The 20,280-nt window shown below is 38.6% G+C and overlaps 1 protein-coding gene across 1 annotated transcript in view; it reads left to right on the top strand.

Moving 5' to 3' along the window:
- The window catches only part of LOC138213979 (nuclear receptor subfamily 1 group D member 2-like), a 23,482-nt gene extending 4,679 nt beyond the window's left edge, over window positions 1-18,803 (top strand). The window contains exons 3-7 of the mRNA XM_069175325.1: window positions 16,442-16,511; window positions 16,893-17,614; window positions 17,706-17,891; window positions 18,216-18,426; window positions 18,577-18,803. Coding sequence (XP_069031426.1) covers window positions 16,442-16,511; window positions 16,893-17,614; window positions 17,706-17,891; window positions 18,216-18,426; window positions 18,577-18,776 — 1,389 coding nt within the window. The 3' untranslated portion in view covers window positions 18,777-18,803. The remainder of the gene's footprint in view (window positions 1-16,441; window positions 16,512-16,892; window positions 17,615-17,705; window positions 17,892-18,215; window positions 18,427-18,576) is intronic.
- Window positions 18,804-20,280: the final 1,477 nt, after the last annotated feature.

Genomic DNA, 20,280 nt, shown 5'->3' with positions numbered 1-20,280 from the left:
ACCTCAGGTTGAACAGGATAGCTCAAGTGGTTGCAAAGAAAAAACTATAAAAACACAAGCAATCATGCCTCTAAATCGAGGACAACCGTAGACAGACGATTTCTGGTTTCAGGTTTTATTTATCTGTCCGTCCCGATCCAGCGAATGCAATTCCTCAAGATCAGGGTATTTCCTCGGTCTTGGCACAAACATTGCTTTGGTCCCAAGGGTGAATTGATTTGATTTTGGGGGTCAAAGGTCACTGTGATCTCACATCTGTGCTATTATTGTAACACGAGATTTCAAAAAACACGTGTGGCCGTAACTCAAATTCATACGTTAATTATAACAACATTTCCATCAAATGTCTAATAGACTAAAATAACATTTTGTAACCAAAAGGTCAAAGTTCAACTTTACTGTACCACTGAGCTATCTAATGATCCAATGTCATAATTCAGGAATATAATGGGAGATCGCTATTTTTGAGAAATGCCAGAAGGATTATTGCTATCTGATAATTCTTTGAAAAGGTAAAACTAGTGAAGTGATTGGATGTTGACGTGAATGTTTTGAGTGATTTATGTTCTTCTGCTGTCCTGCTTTAGTATATCTAAATAGATATTAATAGAAGATATGCTCAGGTTTAAAATCAAGTGTTTCAACTGTTAGCAGCACATTTCCCATCATCAGATTCACTCATATCTGCCAATCTTCTTGTTTTTTTTGTTTTTTTCCTGCATTTGATCTTGCACGTATTTAAATATGCAAAAACGAGTTTGGCAAAGGTCGTTCCACCAGAGAGGGCAGCAAAACACGACATCTCTGTCTGAAGTTTAGTTACTGATCAAATGTGTAAGATACTGCATGCAATTCTTCACAAGAGTGCCATATCATCTAGTTCACTTTATTAATTGCTTTCATGAGCAAGATTCATTTTGCACAATTTTGAAAAGACAAATATTACAAAGATGAAAAAAAGATACAATACAGTGTACACAAAGTCAAAAAAGTAAATTAGTCTCTTGAAAGCCTCCACCCAGGTAATTTTTAAAGTTCACAATGTTATAGAAAACACAAAGGATATACAGTACAGAAAAAACATAACAACATAAAACTTATGAAAAACAAATAAAAACAAAATGTTTATGACAACAACATCAAAAACAATAAAATCAATAGAAAAGCAAAAAATGTGAGTTTGATGATGGATGACAGTGTGTGTTCATATCTGCATGTGATGTGTATGTTACAGTTACAAAACAGCAGTTACAAGTTTTTTTTTAAGCACATTTTAAAGCATTTTATAGAGAAACAGCTTCTTGCCAAATGGGAAAAGCCAAGTTGGTACCCTGATTATATCATATCTGAGTCAAGTCAGCAATTGAGGTTAAGATAAGTTAAGATGACAACATGTTTTGTTTTACAGTATTATTTACTGGAATTGGATATCCAAAGCATCTATCTACATTAATCATAGTTCCATGTATTCTACCTTTATAGCTTGTAAATTATACCCATCACCCAGGATGTCTTCATCCATTGGCTTCATCATTCTCTTCCCCTTGTTTTCTTTTTTGGGTTGAATCTTCCACCTCAGCTTGAAGTCATTCAGTAGAGTCTTGTTGGTTATCACTGCACCTAGCTGGAGGAAATAAAAGTGACAGTACTGTTAAAGTCAGAGGTCTCCAACCTGTACCTTGTGAACTACCAGTAGCCCACGACCCAGTTCTGAGTAGATTGTGGAAGGTTGAAACAACATGCAGTGTATCTCGTATATAGACTTTCTTGAACGGGTCACCCAGGTATATTGACGGCCGGCCAAATATCTTCGATCAAATTCAGCGTTTCTTTATTCATTTATTTATAATCTGTCCGGGAGAACGACGCTATCAAGACGATGATTTGAACATCAAAGTCATCTATCTACATTAATCATAGTTTCATGTATTCTACGTTTATAGCTTGTAAATATTACCCATCACACGGGATGTCTTCATCCATTGGTTTCATCATTGTCTGCTCCTTGTTTTCTTTTTTGGGTTGATTCTTCCACCTCAGTTTGAAGTCATTCAGTAGAGTCTTGTTGGTTATCAATTCACCGAGCTGAGAGGGAATAAAAATGACACAAGTGAACACTAACTTCATAAAGCAGAAACTAATTAAAGGAGTAATGTAAAATAATGTACAATTAATACGTTGTTTATGTCCTTTTAGATTTTGCTGTTAACCCAATTCGAACCATTATCATTAAAAGGATATCTCAGAAACGTCTGAATTGAACTTTTTCAAATATAACACAATTACTCACTTGGCATCAAAGCTCAGGATCACTGTGACTTCACATCTTCCTCATTCTTGTGAATGTAATATTTCAGGAATCATAAAGGGCTTTTTTCAAGGTTGGCACAAACATTCATTTAGACTCTGAGATGAACTGATACGATTTTGGGGGTCAAAGGTCAAGGCCACAGTCACCTCACTGACTTATACTCATGAGCGAAGGTATCTGTGACCTCATTAAACACCTTTGTGACCATAACTCAATAATTCATACCCTGGTTATGACAACATTTCAATCAAATTCCTAATAGGAGGAAATTATTACTATTCTTATTTGTCTATTATTGAGCACCAAAACAAGGAGCAGAAGAGCAGAACAGAAGTCTGATGTCTGATATTGAAGTCCGATATCTGAAACTTGACAACTACAGTATGAAGTGTAAACATGACGCCTGAAACCTTCACACTGAATCCTATCATCTGATGTGGAAGTCTGGAGGATGGTCCAGAATTGTTTCTGTGCTTTTGCATGAGAGAACCAGAGAATATGGGAGTGAGATTTACCTTCTGTAGGATCTGAGCCTGAATAAATGGATCTGAAAGATCAGCAGTAGAGTGAATCTTCATCCTCACCATTGTCTTCTTCACTCTTAGATCTGGACAGTCAAACAAACACATGATCACAAACCAAGGATAGAGTAATTGTAGCATTTTTTTTTTTTAAATGAGAGAAATGTATTTATAAGGTTTAAATTTATTTTCACCTTTATAGCACCAGATGGAGTATTCATTGTTACAGTTGTCATCATGCCAACCATGGTCTAAATTCTCAGCTGCACAGTGCTGGTTACCGTAATTATTTGGCTGTCCACTAATCCAGTTTCTGAAGGAGCTGTTGGTCTTGTCCGACCACCTCCACGGTACCCGGTACAAACCAATCCACACATGATATGTTGACTTAACTGACATCACCTGTGTGTTTTCCTGATCATTCTCAATCATAGCCAGGTCTGTGTGGTGTGTTCTGCAGTACGTCTGGGCATCCTCCCATGTCACTCCATTGGTAATTAGAGTATATGTTTTCTGGCCCGAAGGATTTACATCTGCAACAGAAGAAAAGTAAAGCTGGTGTGAGATGAACCATAGCAGTAGTTGTGTGAAGTTGTTGGTGTTTGAAAACATACATTTGGGTTATCTGGAGATGAGTGGTTATGAAATAATGTTTTCACATTAATAGAACATACAGATGTACTTAAGTACATACAGCCTGATCACCAGTGTGCAGCCATAAAAAGTAAACAAAGAGGACTTTTGACAGTGTTACTTCTTGTCTTTATAGAATCAGCAATAATCAACTAGATGTTTAGTTGGTGGCTACAATCATCTGTAAACAACATCTCACCTTACTGTAGTCATGTTGAAATGAATTATAATGTGTAATTACACTGTGATATCATTGAGGGTGTTATATACCACTCACTTTGATCAGATCCAAACAGTCTCAAAACTTTCAGCAACAGAGAGCAGTTTCATAGAAACACAATATAAATGCAAAATGTTTCTTACCTTGGTAACAAACAAAATATATTGTGTTCTTGCAATTAATATCATTCCATGTTCCACCGCCATACATTACGACACATACTTCATTTCCACCGTAATTATTCGGCTCTCCTGGACTCCACTTGTGGTAACCAGTTGTACTTGTTTTACCAGTCCCCGACCATCTCCAGGAGTTTGCATCATTGCCCATAACTCCTCTCCAGGATTTTGGGTCATCAGTGAGTCCGATCCATGCAGATCCGGTCTCATAGCTCGGCCTGTTTAACCTGCTAATGTCATCCATGCTTTCAAAGGTCGCTAGGTCGGTGTGTTTCACTCTGCAGTAATGCTGTGCGTCTGTCCATTTCATCTTTGAGTTGACATGGTGGTATTCACGAAAGTTGTCAGGAGAGCAGGAAGTGAGGCCAAATCCTGGAGGTTGATGATAGAGAGAATATTTAACTGAAACACTGAAAATCGTATTCTGAATGGTTCGTCTGAATAATTTTGAAATCCCTTTATTTCACAATGATAACACATTTTTTATTTATTACTTTACTGTTTGAGGTATTTCCAAGTACACAACCCCGTGCAACGCTATCATTTGCTGTGTTCCAAGTCAAGTACTCTAATGAGTACACTCACGTATAGTACTCTTACATGCCGACAGTGTAGCTTTGTCTCAAATCGCATGTTGATCTGCACTTACTGGAAATGACCGTAACATTTGAATGTAGCAGAAACAGGTTTTGTGCACTCAAAACTCTTATTGAACAATAAAATCAACAACTACCCATATACAGTCAAATCTGATAATCCAAACGTGATTCTTTCCCTTCATTACTTCATTTTAAGGCTCCTTTTTTCCAGAATGAATTTACATCATTTCACACATCTACATTTTAGGATTATGTGGTTTTACTTAAAGTGTTTTTTCTTTTTTTGCTTTTGTATAACTTCATTTCTTTGACAGTTTGGTGCAAAAAAAAAAAATCATTTCACAAGTCAATTGTGTCCTGTTTTTTATTCTACAATTCTTTGTTTAGAAAAATGTGCTGTTGCATAATTCTGAGGAATTTTTTAACTTGATATGTTAAATGATTTTGGTGACAGGAAACTGAAAAATACCAAAGTTATTGAATTCTTTTCCAATTAACGAATCCTGTTAAGTGTGCAAAATCCTATTTTTTTTTTGAAGATATGTCTACTTTTACCATATATCATCAGGATACTCATCCTTTACTGCATGTTTTTTTTTACGTGACAGTATGATCACAATTATACTCTCAAATTACTTAAGTGGCTACCTGGTATGTGATTTGGAACACAGCAAATGTCTCCTTGGAGAGATTTTTTTGAAAATGAGAGCCACTATCCCAGTTTTAAAATGATATTACGCCTCCCTTTCTTCAAGGCTACCTCTCCTTCTCTGTTCCAGTGTGGCTGGACAAGATTTTCTAATCATATATCATAAAGTAGTTCTAAAACACCATAATTTGGTCCTTAGACCATGGCTGGATTAACATAAGGAGGCTTTGGGCAAAAATGTTTTACTGACCTCCCACTTGCGACCGTTTGAATATACACCCGACTGCCACCAAGTTCCAACTGTGACCTGCTAAAAGACTTCCCAAGCTATAAAAATACTTAATATGTTGTAGTTTGTGGTAATTAAAATAAACACAACTTTAAGTGAGAATATGTTTACAAACAATTTCACACGCCGTATCTCTACGAGTCTGGTATGGATGTGATGAATTTTGTTTTTCTAAACTTAAGACACTTCAAATTAATTTTTTTTTTTAAGAGTTTCTGTCTATCCCGTTCCTACTATTGATACTAATTTATAACATTTTCCATCTGTATAAAGTTAAAGGACAACAAGGTCGGTCAAAAGGCTTCAGATGAGTTCACTGCCACTTTGTAAATTAACTCTCTGACATGCCTGTAATTCTCAACTCAATGATTCCAAGGAAGATAATAAACTGTTCTGTGGTGAATATGAACGAACAATCACGCCAATTAAATTCTGTAGAAGCAGTCATGACTCTTACCCAAGATGACAAAAATCCAATGCATTGTATCCATTTGTGATTTCACTGAAAACCCCAATAATAAATGAATTTGAAAAGCTGCATAGCACCAGAACAGCAGATAGTACAGCAAAAATCCACCTTCAGACAATCTGAAACAGCCAGACTGTGGCTTCAGACTTGAACTAGTGTTTATAGCTCTCAGATATGGCTTTGAGCTGATATGAATTTCAAATAAATGTAAATCAATTTCCTGGAGATATTGAAAAGCAAGTATGAAAATCAGCAGGTAAAACAGATGATTCATGCAGGGAAATTTTCGGAAGTTTGAGTCCACAATGTCAAACTAAAATGGAACAAAGTAGATTATTGAATTTGATAAAGTGATTTGAAAAAAAACTACAACTGATTGCATTTTTTTTCAATAATATTTGTTTAGCTGATGATCGCTATCCAAGTCATTTGATATCGACGATCTCCTGATACCACGTCTCGATCCAATCCTTTTCTTTTTTTAAAATCCCAATTGTCCCATACATTTTTAAATTCAAGATAATGTGACAACTGAATAGGTCTGTACTGTAATATGGAAAACATTTCGACTTCCAAACTGTTCTGAAAAGTTTTTTTATATTTTCGACTCTGTTTGTTTTCATTTAATAACAAAGTCGTCCAACATTTTTATTGAGGACAATTCCCCTTTGTGCAGCACTTATTTTCATTGTTGTTTTCTTTTTGAAGTTTAGGGTTCTCCAGAGCAACTAATCTCTGTACTTTTATTTGAATTACAGTGTTTTTGTAGCTGTAAATAATTTGTAGCATTATGAATAAGGATATTGATAGTGAAGGTCGAGACTTTGGAGCTCCCCAAGGGTGCTTTAAAAGAATATCCAGGTGTCTTATGCAAAGTGATGCTGTGAACTTGAGACAGGAGGTCTCCTTTGGCTTTGTCCATTTCTTACATCTTTTTCTGGAGCAGTTCTGTCGTTTAAAAGAGTTGGTATCTCTTCTAATAAGCAGAAAAAAAAGACTAATTATTGTAACTTCTGCTCTAAAACTACCCACTCGCAACTTGATAAGCTGAGCCTCATGTGACACAATTATCTGGCTTGAGTTGAGCTTATGATTATGATGATTATTATCATTGATGATTTTTAGTGGAAGATATACTCAAATGTATATAATCCAGGATTTAAAATCTTTGCGGTCGCAAATTAATCAACGTTGGAGTCATATCTGCAAAGACATGTCTGCTGACCACAGAAGTATCTAGTACTCGGCTGAATCATTTTTTGCGTGGTTATATGTACATGTAAATGTATATCCAAATAGCTGGTCTGACAAAGGTCACCTTGATTTTTACAATGTTTGGTTCATCAACAAGTTACGTTTTATCCCACTTTGAGATTACACTGGGAATTTTACGTGGCCAGCAGAATTAAATACAATGAGTTGTAAAGCAATACCAAATCATATGTTCAAGAACATCAACGTGATGCCAGGGAAACACAAGGAATAACGTAATGAATTGACCTAAAACCTTTGAACAAAGTACCTTAAAAATGTGCTGAAAGTTTTTCAAAGTGACAATGAAAAATATTTATTCACAGAAAGTTCGTTGCAGCAGCACTGTGCAGTTAAGAGTTCAGACCACAGCTGATGTGCTAGTAACTACATGTGATGCGCAATAAACTACATTTGCAAGAAAAATATAACTGAAATAAATGGACAATTCTGTGTTGCCAGGAAATTGATTTAATTGAATTGCTACCGTCAAAAAACACCAAAAGAATGCACAGTAATACACTTTAACACGCCCTTAAATTATAACTGTAGTTGCTATATCATATATATGTGTCATTGTTTTACTGAGTCTCTACTTTAATCACTCATCATTGAATCATTAAAACACATGTAAGACAGGAGACCATGTAGATATTCACTCATTGTATAAGGTTCTCTGAATCTGCTAATGCGCTGACGATCTGGCTGCAGTAACATAAAGGCAAGAAACAGGTCATCATTTTCCAATAGTTATTAAACCAAAAGAAATGGAATAATTTCTCATCTTGTGTTGCACCTGTTGTTTTTAACGGCTTCAAAAGTGGCAGCAATGCACCGAAAAGCTTTTAGCTTTTACTGTCATTAACCGGCAAAAGAAGAAGATAACGTTACTGCCAGGTGAGATTAGATGCTACAGTACAAACAGGGAAAACATACAAAGATAACTCAAGCCGTCAAAAAGTTATTTGTTGAACTCCTAAAGAAGAGTAAATGAAAAAGAGGTGCAGTGCAAACTGTACCAGGTAAATCTAGCACATCATAACTCCACCACAGTCATTTGAGGAGGAAGCAACGAGCAAACAGTCTCTCCATAGATCATCAATGAGCGTCTTGCTTTGTCAATAAATTAAATAAGTTTTATGTTGGACGTGCAGAGAAAACAACAGCCTTCATCTTAAAGTTAAAAGCTAAAAACAGGCTTCTCATCAGATTTGTAATTGTGTTTTTTTTTGTTTCTGTGAACAACATTTGATTTTGAGTCAAGTATGCAGATAAGGCACAAGTGAAGATCACATGTTTTGTTTTACAGCATCTAAATCAGTAAATAAATTCATTTGGCTAGATTAATTAAAGTTTAATGTATTCTACCTTTGTAGCTTGCAAATATTATCAGTTACACAGGATGTCATCATCCATTGGCTTCATCATTCTCTTCTCTTTGTTTTATCTGTTGGGTTGAATCTTCCTCCTCAGTTTGAAGCCAGTACAGCAGAATAAACACACAAAAAAAGCACAGTTTCCAGCTACAGTCACACAACATCTAATGAATAGGCAGTATTACACTATAAGGTGCCCTGAAATAAAACAAAGTGATTAGTCAGAGGTGGAAAAAGATTCCCTTCCTATTATTAAATATCTACTGTGATCACACACAAACTAGAAAATCTGTCATTAATTGATCATAATTTTAAAACAGAGCAAAGACAGGTAAGCGTATGTTTTCATTCATTGTATGAGTTTCTCTGAAGCTCATCGTTATATACTACTTGCACATAAGAACGTGGAAACAGATATCTTGAAAAAGTGACTGAACACCTCCTGAAAACTTGCTGACCTGCTGATTTCTCCCTGCAGTGAAGTGTAGGCCCATTTCAGACCTCACTCAGCAGTGATGCTGGATGAGGTCAGAGGTGAAAAAACCTTATCAAGCAGAGAGTGCAGCAAAACTACTTTTCACTCTGTTGTTTCATCAAGCTTAATATGTGAAGGATAATGCAGTTGTCTGCTAGAGTATTTAATTAACTTCATTTAGAACACATTATTATCAGTTACACGGGATGTCTTCATCCATTGGCTTCATCACTGTCTGCTCCTGGTTTTCTTTTTTAGGTTGAATCTTCCAACTTAGTTTGAAGTCATTCAGTAGAGTCTTGTTGGTTATCAATGCACCTAGCTGAAAGGAAACAGAAATCACACCTGGTGCTTTACTAATCTAAGTTCATAAAGCATAATATAATTAAAGTATTAATGTGGCATCATGCACTGTTAAAACAAGATTAATTCCATGTGTTACTTTGCTGTTGGAGCACAGTTTGACTTGAAGAATGGGAGTTATCACAATGAATAGCTCTGAGATCTGCTGTGTTCTAGTATCCCCACCACCATTCTATTCAGTAGACCAGAAAAATATGTAGTATGTCGCAATACATATACATGTTAAATGTAGTATGCAAAGTACCAGTAGTTGGTGGTGCTAAAGCTTCAACCAGTTGCAGTATGTAAAAAGGAAGAAGGAGATCCATCGAAAGGAAATATACTCGTTCCAAAACCCATTCTTTTTCCTTATTACATAAAATGTTGTGTTACAGATGAAGCCGGAAATCTGATCGGAAGTGTGCTCGCTAAGATCTAAAAACTAATGTGTGATGTCTGAAATCTGAACCTTAATGTGAGAAGTCTTAGACATGTGGACTGATTCCTACGCTTTGATCCTAAAGTCTGATTTTGAGGTGTGATGCCTAAAGTTGCCGCAAGAAAAAAAGAAAAATGCATTGAAAAGGTTTATATTTCTTTTCAACTTTATAACACCAGAAGGAGTGTTCCTTGGTACAGTTCATATCAATCCAAACGTGGTCTGAATCCTCCACTGCACAGTGCTGTAAACCACCGTAGTTATTCGGCTGTCCACTCTTCCAGTTTCTGAAGGAGCTGTTGGTCTTGTCCGACCACCTCCACGGTACCCGGTACAAACCAATCCACACTTCATTTGTTGACATAAGTGACATCACCTGTGTGTTTTCCTGATAATTCTCAATCATAGCCAGGTCTGTGTGGTGTGTTCTGCAGTACGTCTGGGCATCCTCCCATGTCACTGCATTGGTAATTAGAGTATATGTTTTCTGGCCCGAAGAATTTACAGCTGCAACAGAAGAAAAGTAAAGCTAGTGTGAGATGAACCATAGCAGTAGTTGTGTGAAGTTGTTGGTGTTTGAAAACATACATTTGGGTTATCTGGAGATGAGTGGTTATGAAATAATGTTTTCACATTAATAGAACATACAGATGTACTTAAATACAGACAGCCTGATCACCAGTGTGCAGCCATAAAAAGTAAACAAAGAGGACTTTTGACAGTGTTACTTCTTGTCTTTATAGAATCAGCAATAATCAACTAGATGTTTAGTTGGTGGCTACAATCATCTGTAAACAACATCTCACCTTACTGTAGTCATGTTGAAATTAAGTATAATGTGTAATTACACTGTGAAATCATTGAAGGTGCTATATACCACTCACTTTGACCAGATCCAAACAGTCTCAAAACTTTCAGCAACAGAGAGCAGTTTCATAGAAACACAATATAAACGCAAAATGTTTCTTACCTTGGTAACAAACAAAATATATTGTGTTCTTGCAATTAATATCACTCCATGTTCCATCTTTCAACATTTTGACACAGGCTTCATTTCCAACGTAATTATTCGGCTCTCCTGGACTCCACTTGTGGTAACCAGTTGTAGTTGTTTTATCAGTCCCCGACCATCTCCAGGAGTTTGCATCATTGCCCATAATTCCTTTCCAGGATTTTGGGTCATCAGTCAGTCCGATCCATGCAGATCTGGTCTCACCACTAGGCCTGTTTAACCTGTTAATGTCATCCATGCTTTCAAAGGTCGCCAGGTCGGTGTGTTTCACTCTGCAGTAATGCTGTGCATCGTTCCAGTTCATTTTTAAGTTGACATGGTGGTATTCACGAAAGTTGTCAGGAGAGCAGGAAGTGAGGCCAAATCCTGGAGGTTGATGATAGAGAGCATATTTAACTGCGAAACATTGATTTTGTATTCTGAATGGTTCGTCTGAATCATTTTTAAATCCTGTTCATTTAATAATACTAATAAGTTCATGATCTATTACTTTACTGTTTGAGGTATTTCCAAGTACACAACCCATTGCAACACTATCATTTGCTGTGTTCTAAGTCATGGTCTCCAATGAGTACACTCTTTAAAATATATATTTTAATAAATTAAATATTTTTTTAACAAATCACTTTTTTTGCTTGTCTTCAGTGTTGCACTTTGTAGACGGTCTGTACACTCGCCTCACAGCCAGCTGTACATACAGACGAGTTTTATCTATTCAGCTCCGAGGGTGGCTGTTTTGTTTTATTTGGAAAGTTTAAAATTGCTGATTTATTACATATACGGAGGTTGTGTCTCCTCGTTCTCCTTCCAGATGAGTGTATTTGCTGTAATTTTACTATGTGCCACTCACGAGAAGCTCCACGACAGTTTTTGCTTCGGTGTTTAAGAATCCTGAAAACGTGATCACTCGTTGATAGAATTGTTTTGCTCTCATTTTCAGCTCAGTGCAAAGTTTAGATACATATTCATCTTTTTGTGAAACGTCCGTTGTGCAAAATAATATGATGTTAGTTTTTAAAGAGACCAGACAGAGAAATCACCTCCTCTCCTCAAAATCCTCAAAAAAAGACCTTTGCAGCAGCGGCGGTCCTATTTTAACAGCTGTGCACCGCCGCTACTAAATGGAAATATGGTAAACATTGTTTCTGACCAACAGCAGCATTGTGGTGAAAATCAGCCCTTTTTGTGGTTTTCCACAACAGCTACAGCTACAAGTAGTAGCAGCTACAATGTTAGTTTTTAAAGAGGTGAGACGGATGCGTCATCTCACCTCACACTATATATTTCTGGACCGTTCAAGTACACCATCAGGATACTCATCGTTTACTGCATGTTTTATATATCTGAAAGTTTGAACACACGTATGCATTCAAAATACTGAAGTGACTACCTGTAATGTGATTTGGAACACAGCAGATGTCTCCTTGGAGAGATGCTCTGAAAATATTAGCCATTATACAATTTTTAAAATGATATTACTCCTCCCTTTCTTCATGATGGGAACCTTTCCTTAACTGTTCCAGTGTGGCTGTACATGGTTTTTTAATCATGTATTACAAAGTAGTTCTAAAACACCATATTTTTGTCCTTAGACCATGGCTGGATTAACATGATAAAAAGACTTTACGATCGTCTGTATATATACTAGACTGCCACCAATTTCCCACTGTGAACTGCTAACAGAACTCCAAAGCCATAACCAAACTTAACATGTAGTCGTTTGTGGTCATTTGAATAAACAAAACTTCAAGTGAGAATATGTTCACAGACAACTTTCACACACGAGTCTGGTATGGATGTGATGACAAAATGTTTTTCTAAACTGAAGACGCTTTTAAATGTGAGCTGGTTAAGGGTTTCTGTACGCATATGCTTTGTATCTATAATTAATGCTCCCAAGGTTTTAAATCAGCACTAAATTATGAATGAGGTTAATGGTTAGACTTTGGTTGAGTTCACTGCACTTCTGTAAATGTACTTTCTCCTCCGGGCCGGTCTTTCTCAGCTCTATAATTCAAAGGAAGACTCTGAACTATATGATTTCTACAAACCAACAACCATCACCATAAAGTTTTGTGAAGGAACTTTGACTCTTACCCAAGAAGACAAAAGTCAAATGCACTGACAACGTCACTGAAAACTAAAAGAAAGAACAACAGAACAACACATTTACCTGGACAGCAGCCATTCAATCAAAATCCACCTTAAAACTAATACATACATGCAAGACTACATTTTGAATTCACTTGATCATGGTTGTAAACTTTTTCTAGTATTCATGAAGTTTCTGAGGTGATATGAGTTTGAAATTAAAGTAATTGATTTTTGAAGTTATTGAAATTCAAGTTTCAAAATTCCTTTATGAGATTGAATGTTCACGCCAGAAAACTGGAGGTTTGCCAAAAGGTTGAATTACACAACTTCAAACTAAAATAAATGTCGATGAAAATTTGAGATTTGGTAAATTAATATGAATGAAATATATTGAACTTTGGATGTATTTGCTTGATAATATAAATGATGGTATATTTATTGTAACAGTAGGTAAAACAGGTCAGTTCCATTGCTGCTGCTACTACTAGTAGTGCAAAAATTATGACTGCATTTCTATGACTAACATAAATAATAACAATAATGATGATTTTAAAAGCAAGAAGATAACAGTTAAACCAATGCTAATAGAAGATATACTTACATGTATAAAGTTTGTCATTTTAACTGATGGCAGTGGCAAATCAGGCGAAGTTGCAGTCAGTCGTGTCGACGCAAACTGTCTGCTGATCTCAAAAGTTTCCAGCTTGAAACTGCAGCATTTTTGCATGACTATATTTGAATATCCAAATAGCTAATTTGATAAAAGGTGAGAAGAGATTTTTTTTCTCCAATGTTTACCATCACCAACAAACATGAAATAGTTACTTTATTAATCACAGAAGGGTAAATGTTTTCGCTACAGCAGCATGATAGGTACAGGAAAGCAATAAAACAACAGGGTAAAAATATAAAGTATAAAAAATGCACAATATATACAATAACATAGAATAATTAAATGAAATTAAAACTAACTAAACAATAGTGCAAGGATCTAAACAAACAACAAAGAAGAAAACAAACAACCAACGGCGTTATTGTTGTGAGATTGATTTGGCCAGAGGTGAGTTATTGTACAGTCTTATTGCAGTGGGCAGGAATGATCTCCTGTATCAGGAATGATGTCCTGTATCAGGAATGATCTCCTGTATCAGGAATGATCTCCTGTATCAGGAATGATCTCCTGTATCAGGAATGATCTCCTGTATCTGTCCTTGTGACATCGGAGCTGAAGGAGTTTATTGGAGAAAGTGCTCCGCTGTCCCTGCAGCAGATGGTGAAGAGGCTGGTCCAGATTATCCTATATGGATAATAATTTCTTCAGTATCCTCCTCTCCACCACCTTTTCCAGGCTGCCCAGTTTCCCGAGCTACATACAATATCATTTCTTGTCAGTGATACACCAGAAAAAGATCTGTGTATTTTCATTTGAACTCCACTCGGCAAACGAGCTCAATACAACATTAAATGTACATCAGCTAACATGACATGAAAATGATGCAATTCTAAACTATGTAAAATTATGTTCGGGGTTTGCTCATCGTTTACTGCACATTTTTTTATACTTGACAATATGAACACACTTATGCACTCAAATTACTTAAGTGACTATCTGTAATGCGATTTGGAACACAGCAGATGTCTCCTTGGAGAGATTTTCTGAAAATATGAGCGACTATCCCAGTTTTAAAATGATATTGTACCTCCCTTTCTTTCAAATCAGCCAAAGCTGGAGTCGCTCTTTTCAACATAAAAATTCTGCTGATCTCAAAAGGTTCCAGCTTGACACTGCAGCATTTTTGCATGACTATATTTGAATATTCAAATTGACAATCTGATAACGGTAAGATGACATGTTTCCCGTCCATGTTTACCATTACCAACAAACATTAAATCCTGAGCTACATACATTATAATTCCTGGATACAGGTTAAAAAAAAATGAAAAAAAAGATCACTCGTGCAGCCGTCATCTGTGTATTTTCCTTTGAACTCCACTCTGCAAACGAGCTCAATATAACATCAAATGTACATCAGCTAACATTACAGGAAAATGATGCAATTCTACACCATGTCAAATGATGTTAGAGGTTTGCACCTCCAGCAAAATGTAGCAGAGTAGCACCTGTATTTGTGTTCATCAAAAAACTTAAGAAGTCTGCCACACCTTCTTGCATCTTGTGTGCACCTGTGTTGCGCAAAAGGAGATTAAAATAGGGCCCAACTAATTGGCCCAAAACCTTTTGTACAAAGATGCCTAAAGGTGTCCTGAAAAGACAGTTGAAACATTTTAAAGGTAACAATCAAAAATATGTATTCACAGAAAGCTTCTAACAGCAGCATTGTGCAGCTGAGAATTCAGACCACAGCCAGTGTGCTAGTAACTCAATGTCACGTGTAATAAACTAGAAATAAATACCAGAATTAAATACAGTTTAGTATACCCCATTACTTCACTCTGATAATAAGAAAATAATGATCCTAACACACGTCAGGCACTACGAGATTTAGTAAAAACAGGGAGCAAGTGAAGATGACAACGTGTTTTGTTTTACAAAACAAACTCATTTGGTTAACAAAGTCTTCTACCGACGTCAAAAATGACGATATCAAGATGATGATTTGAATATAAAAGACTTCCAGCTACATTACTAATAATTTCATGTATTACACCTTTTTAGCTTGTAAATATTATCAGTTACAAGAGATGTCTTCATCCATTGGCTTCATCTCGGTCTGCTCCTTGTTTTCTGTTTGGGGTTGAAACGTCCACCTCAGTTTGAAGTCGTTCAGTAAACCCTTGTTGGTTAGCACTGCACTGAGCTGAGAAGGAATAAAAGTGACAGTAGTGTTTTGGGGAATCTAACTTCCTGAAGCAGAAAATAATTAGTATTAATGGAACATAACGTACAATTAAAATGTTATTAATTTGATGTTATTTTTGCTGATGGAGCACAGATTCACTTGAGGACTGGGAGTTACCATAGTACATAGTCAAGGCTCTTTTTGATCATTTTGTTTAATGTTAATGTAGTACACATTTGTCTGAGGTCACGTGATACCTGCCCTCAGTAACTTCAACCTGATTCTTCAGCTCTGACATCTCAGATCTGATACTTTTGGTCAGAAGCCTGAAGCCCGATTCGGTAATCTGACACTTGAAACTTAAAGACTCTTGTCTGACGTCTGAAATCGAACCCTTGTCGCTCTGATACCTGAGGTGTAAACGTGAAGTCTGAGGCCTGTGGAACCAGAGAATATTGTAATGACCTTTACCTGCTTTAGGATCTGAGCTTTAGTAGCTGGATCTGAAAGGTCAGCAGTAGAGTGAATCTTCATCCTCACCATGGTCGTCTTCACTCTTAGATCTGGACGGTCAAACACGTGACCACAAACCAAGGAAAGAGTCATTATTGCATTGCAAAAGAAAATGAGAGAAATGTATCTATAAGGTTTGTATTTCTTTTCATCTTTATAGCACCAGAAGGAGTGTTCCTTGTTACAGTTCTCTTCAAGCCAACCATGGTCTGAATTTTCAGTTACACAGTGCTGGTTACCGTAATTATTTGGCTGTCCACTAATCCAGTTTGTGAAGGAGCTGTTGGTCTTGTCCGACCACCTCCACGGTACCCGGTACAAACCAATCCACACTTCATGTATAGAGTTAACTGACATCACCTGTGTGTTTTCTTCATCATTTTCAATCATAGCCAGCTCTGTGTGGTGTGTTCTGCAGTACGTCTGGGCATCCTCCCATGTCACTACATTGGTAATTAGAGTATATGTTTTCTGGCCCGAAGGATTTGCAGCTACAGTGACAGAAAAGTAAAGTTAGTGTCAGAAGAACCATAGCATTGGTTGTGTGACGATGGTGATGTTTCCAAACACACATTTAGTTTCAGAAGACAGAGTAGATCATGTTAGTCACGTTCATTTTTTCCCCATCTGTCGGTCCACAGTACAACAACCTGTTGATTCTTTTCGTGCTCCTTAATTCGTCAAAATAACATCTGTCATTTTTTTTTTCTCTCTGTCAGCCGTCAGGTTTGGTCGCATCCCGAAGAGAGAGAAGCAGAGGATGCTGCTGGAGATGCAGAACGCCATGAACAACATGATGAGCAACAACAGCCAGCTGCACAGCATGCTGCACGGCCACCAGAGCCTCCCGCTGCCCATGGAGGCCATGACCGGCGACGCCAGCGCCTCGCCGTCCTCTTCCTCCTCCTCCTCCTCCGCCGCTTCCGAGTCTCCGTCCTGCTCCAACCCCTCCTCCCCGCAGTGCGCCCAGGACTCTGAGTCGGTGGTTTCCATGGACACCAACTCCAGCTCGGCGTCGTCCTGCGGGTCGGACAGCGGCGAGGACGAGGCGGTCGTGGCGGTGAGCAGGCAGCACCAAGGCGCCTTCGCGTTCGGCCAGCAGAGGTCGGCGCGCCGGGGCCAGGCCACGCCCTCGCCGGTCGCCCCGGAGACGGGTGCCGAAGGCCGCACGGAGGAGGAGCAGCGGCAGGAGAGCTGGAACTGCTGGAACAACAACAACGCGGCGGCGGGCGGCTACCGGCACAAAGTTTACAGCGGTGGCCAGCACGTCACCAACTCTGCTTACAGGGAGGACAGAGGAGTCTACCAGCAGCAGCAGCTCAGCAGCGCCCCCAGCTGTGAACCGTCAGAAGACAGCCAAAGACAGCATGACTTCAATACACAAACTGCCTCATGTGGTTACCGTGGACCAACCGGCTGCGTGAGCAGCAGAGCACACCTGGTGAGTCGTTGGTTTCTTCGTCTCGCAGCAGAACACCAGACCGCTTTCCGATTACCTTGAAATGAACTCTCAGGTCCTCCGTGTTCTCCAGGTCTGCCCGATGAACACTTCACCTTACGTGGACCCCCGCAAGCCCAGCCAGGAGATCTGGGAGGAGTTCTCCATGAGCTTCACCCCCGCCGTGCGGGAGGTGGTCGAGTTCGCCAAGAGGATCCCGGGCTTCCGCGACCTCCCCGAGCACGACCAAGTGAGCCTGCTGAAGGCCGGGACCTTCGAGGTGAGAGGCCGAGCGTCGACGCGCCGTGTTGGTTTTTTGCGCGAGCCGACCGCGGCTTCCTCAAACAGAGCCGACTAATATTTGTTCCGATAACAGAATGGAAATGAAAAGAGACTTCACAAAATCCGTGACGTCGTTTCAGATATTTTAGTTGTAGTTCAATCAGGTGCTCCCGAAACGCTGACTAACCTTCAGCTTTTAGTGTGACATCATAACGTCCACTGAAAAGCTGAACGGACAAAAAAACGGCATCAGAATTATTCAGTCTTCAGTGTGCTGCAAACAAATGACAAACTCTTCTTCTTCTCTCTCTCGACCCGCCAGGTGCTGATGGTCCGGTTCGCCTCTCTGTTCAACGTGGCCGAGCGCACGGTGACCTTCCTGAGCGGCAAACGCTACAGCCTGGACACGCTGCGGTCGCTGGGCGCCGGCGAGCTGCTCAACTCCATGTGCGAGTTCAGCGAGAAGCTGGCGGCTCTGCGGCTCGACGCCGACGAGATGAGCCTCTTCACCGCCGTGGTGCTCGTCTCAGCCGGTAAGAACGCGTGTGTATATATATATATATATATATATATATATATATATATATATATATATATATATATATAAAGATTTTTTTTTTTTCGATCTGCTGTTGCGTCTCCGGTGTTAACGTGTCCTCCTCTCCGTCTCGTCTCCGTCTCAGACCGCTCGGGGATCCAGGACCTGAACCCGGTGGAGGCCCTGCAGGACAGACTGATCCGGGCGCTGCGAAACCTGGTGATGCAGAACCACGGCGACGAGTCGGCCACCACCTTCACCAAGCTGCTGCTCAAACTGCCCGAGCTGCGTTCACTCAACAACGTGCACTCGGAGGAACTGCTCTCGTTCAAAGTGCACCCTTAAAGGCTTCTTCCCGGGGGGGGGGGGGGGGGCTCCCTCCTCCTCCTCCTCCTCCTCCTCCTCACCCCTCGTATTCAACCAACCCAGTTTTGTTTCTAGATTGTATGAAAAGTTATTTTTTATTCTATTTTTGTTAAGTAGGCCACGTGGGGTCAGAAGAGAGAGCGAGATTTAAGACGTACTGTATTTATAGAAGAGACCGCTTACGCTTGTTGCACACAAACACACGGCAGTACACGTGTGTCAGAGGTTTTTGTTGTTGTTTTTTTACTTTTTATTCTCCAGAGAAAGACGAGTACTTAACTGGCTTTACGACCTTATGACAAAGTAGAATCTGATTAGTCGGGAAGATTCGGATTAGAATGTTGTTGTTGTTGTTGTTGTTGTTGTTTTCCTCCAAAAAAGCCATTTAATTCCAAAGTGTATTCTGTGACGAGCGGGTGAATGTGAGAGACGATATGTACTGTACTTTACATACATGTGTGCGTGGTCCAATACTTAAAGACTGCTACGTGTGTGACGAGGAAGGCAAGCTATCAGAAAAAAACACATCGAAGAACGTGTGACGATGACGCTGCTAATGCATGGCTGTACTTAAAGTAGACAACTATTACTCGGATCTTCTCCCCTCGCCTCGGAAAGCATCTGCTCCTCGTCTCGGTGTGTGTATGTATATATATATACATATGTATATGTATATATATATATAGAGCGTCGTATGTTTAATTTGCATTTTGTTTACGTGTTCATGTGCACGGGAACCTCCCGCATGGTGATTTCCGGGGGGAGTCGATGACGCCATTTACAAAAAGCAAAACACTACATTTGCACAAGATCTGGAGCAGAAAAACGATGTGACACAAAACCCACGAGTAGTGCGACACGGCATCATGTACATGTAATCACAACACGTGTTTCTTTTTGTCATTTTCCCACCTTCTGGATTTTACTTTTTTCTTTTTTTTCTTTTTTAAATCAAACTGTGTTTGCAGCACAGCACTGAATTTTGACACTTGTTTTTGTCATTTTGTTGAAATATCGGTTTCTTTTACTGGCATCAAGGCCATATGTAAATAACTATATAAAAATATATATATGTATAAATATCTGATGAAAATAGAATATAAATATGATATAGTATGAATAAAAAAAAGTGAAGAATACTGTGTGGTCTGTGTGGTTATTGATGTCTAAGTATATGTAATATTAGAAATTATTAAATTCAAATATTAAATCCACTGAACAGCAGTGATTACTGTTCACCACTAGGTGGAGATCCATCCCTATGAAAACCAAGTGTTCAGCAGAACAGCAGATTGTGCTGCTTTCTGTCTCAACTGCAGTTTATATCACATTAGATTTAATTAATCTAACAACTTGTAAAATTTCACAGTATTATTATCAGCAGATTTAGTTTTCTATTGGGCGTTGAATTAATGATAATTTTCTTTTAGATTTACGAATATAAGACTTGTGTGTAAAGTACAATAGGGTTAAAAGCTGTGAA

The sequence above is a fragment of the Embiotoca jacksoni genome, unplaced genomic scaffold, assembly GCF_022577435.1.
Source record: "Embiotoca jacksoni isolate LCO1_2020_lvr unplaced genomic scaffold, fEmbJac1.0.p SCAF_66, whole genome shotgun sequence".
Lineage (NCBI taxonomy): Eukaryota > Metazoa > Chordata > Actinopteri > Embiotocidae > Embiotoca > Embiotoca jacksoni.
The sequence above is the reverse complement of the archived record's forward strand: the minus strand, read 5'-3'. Positions and strand labels throughout refer to the sequence as shown.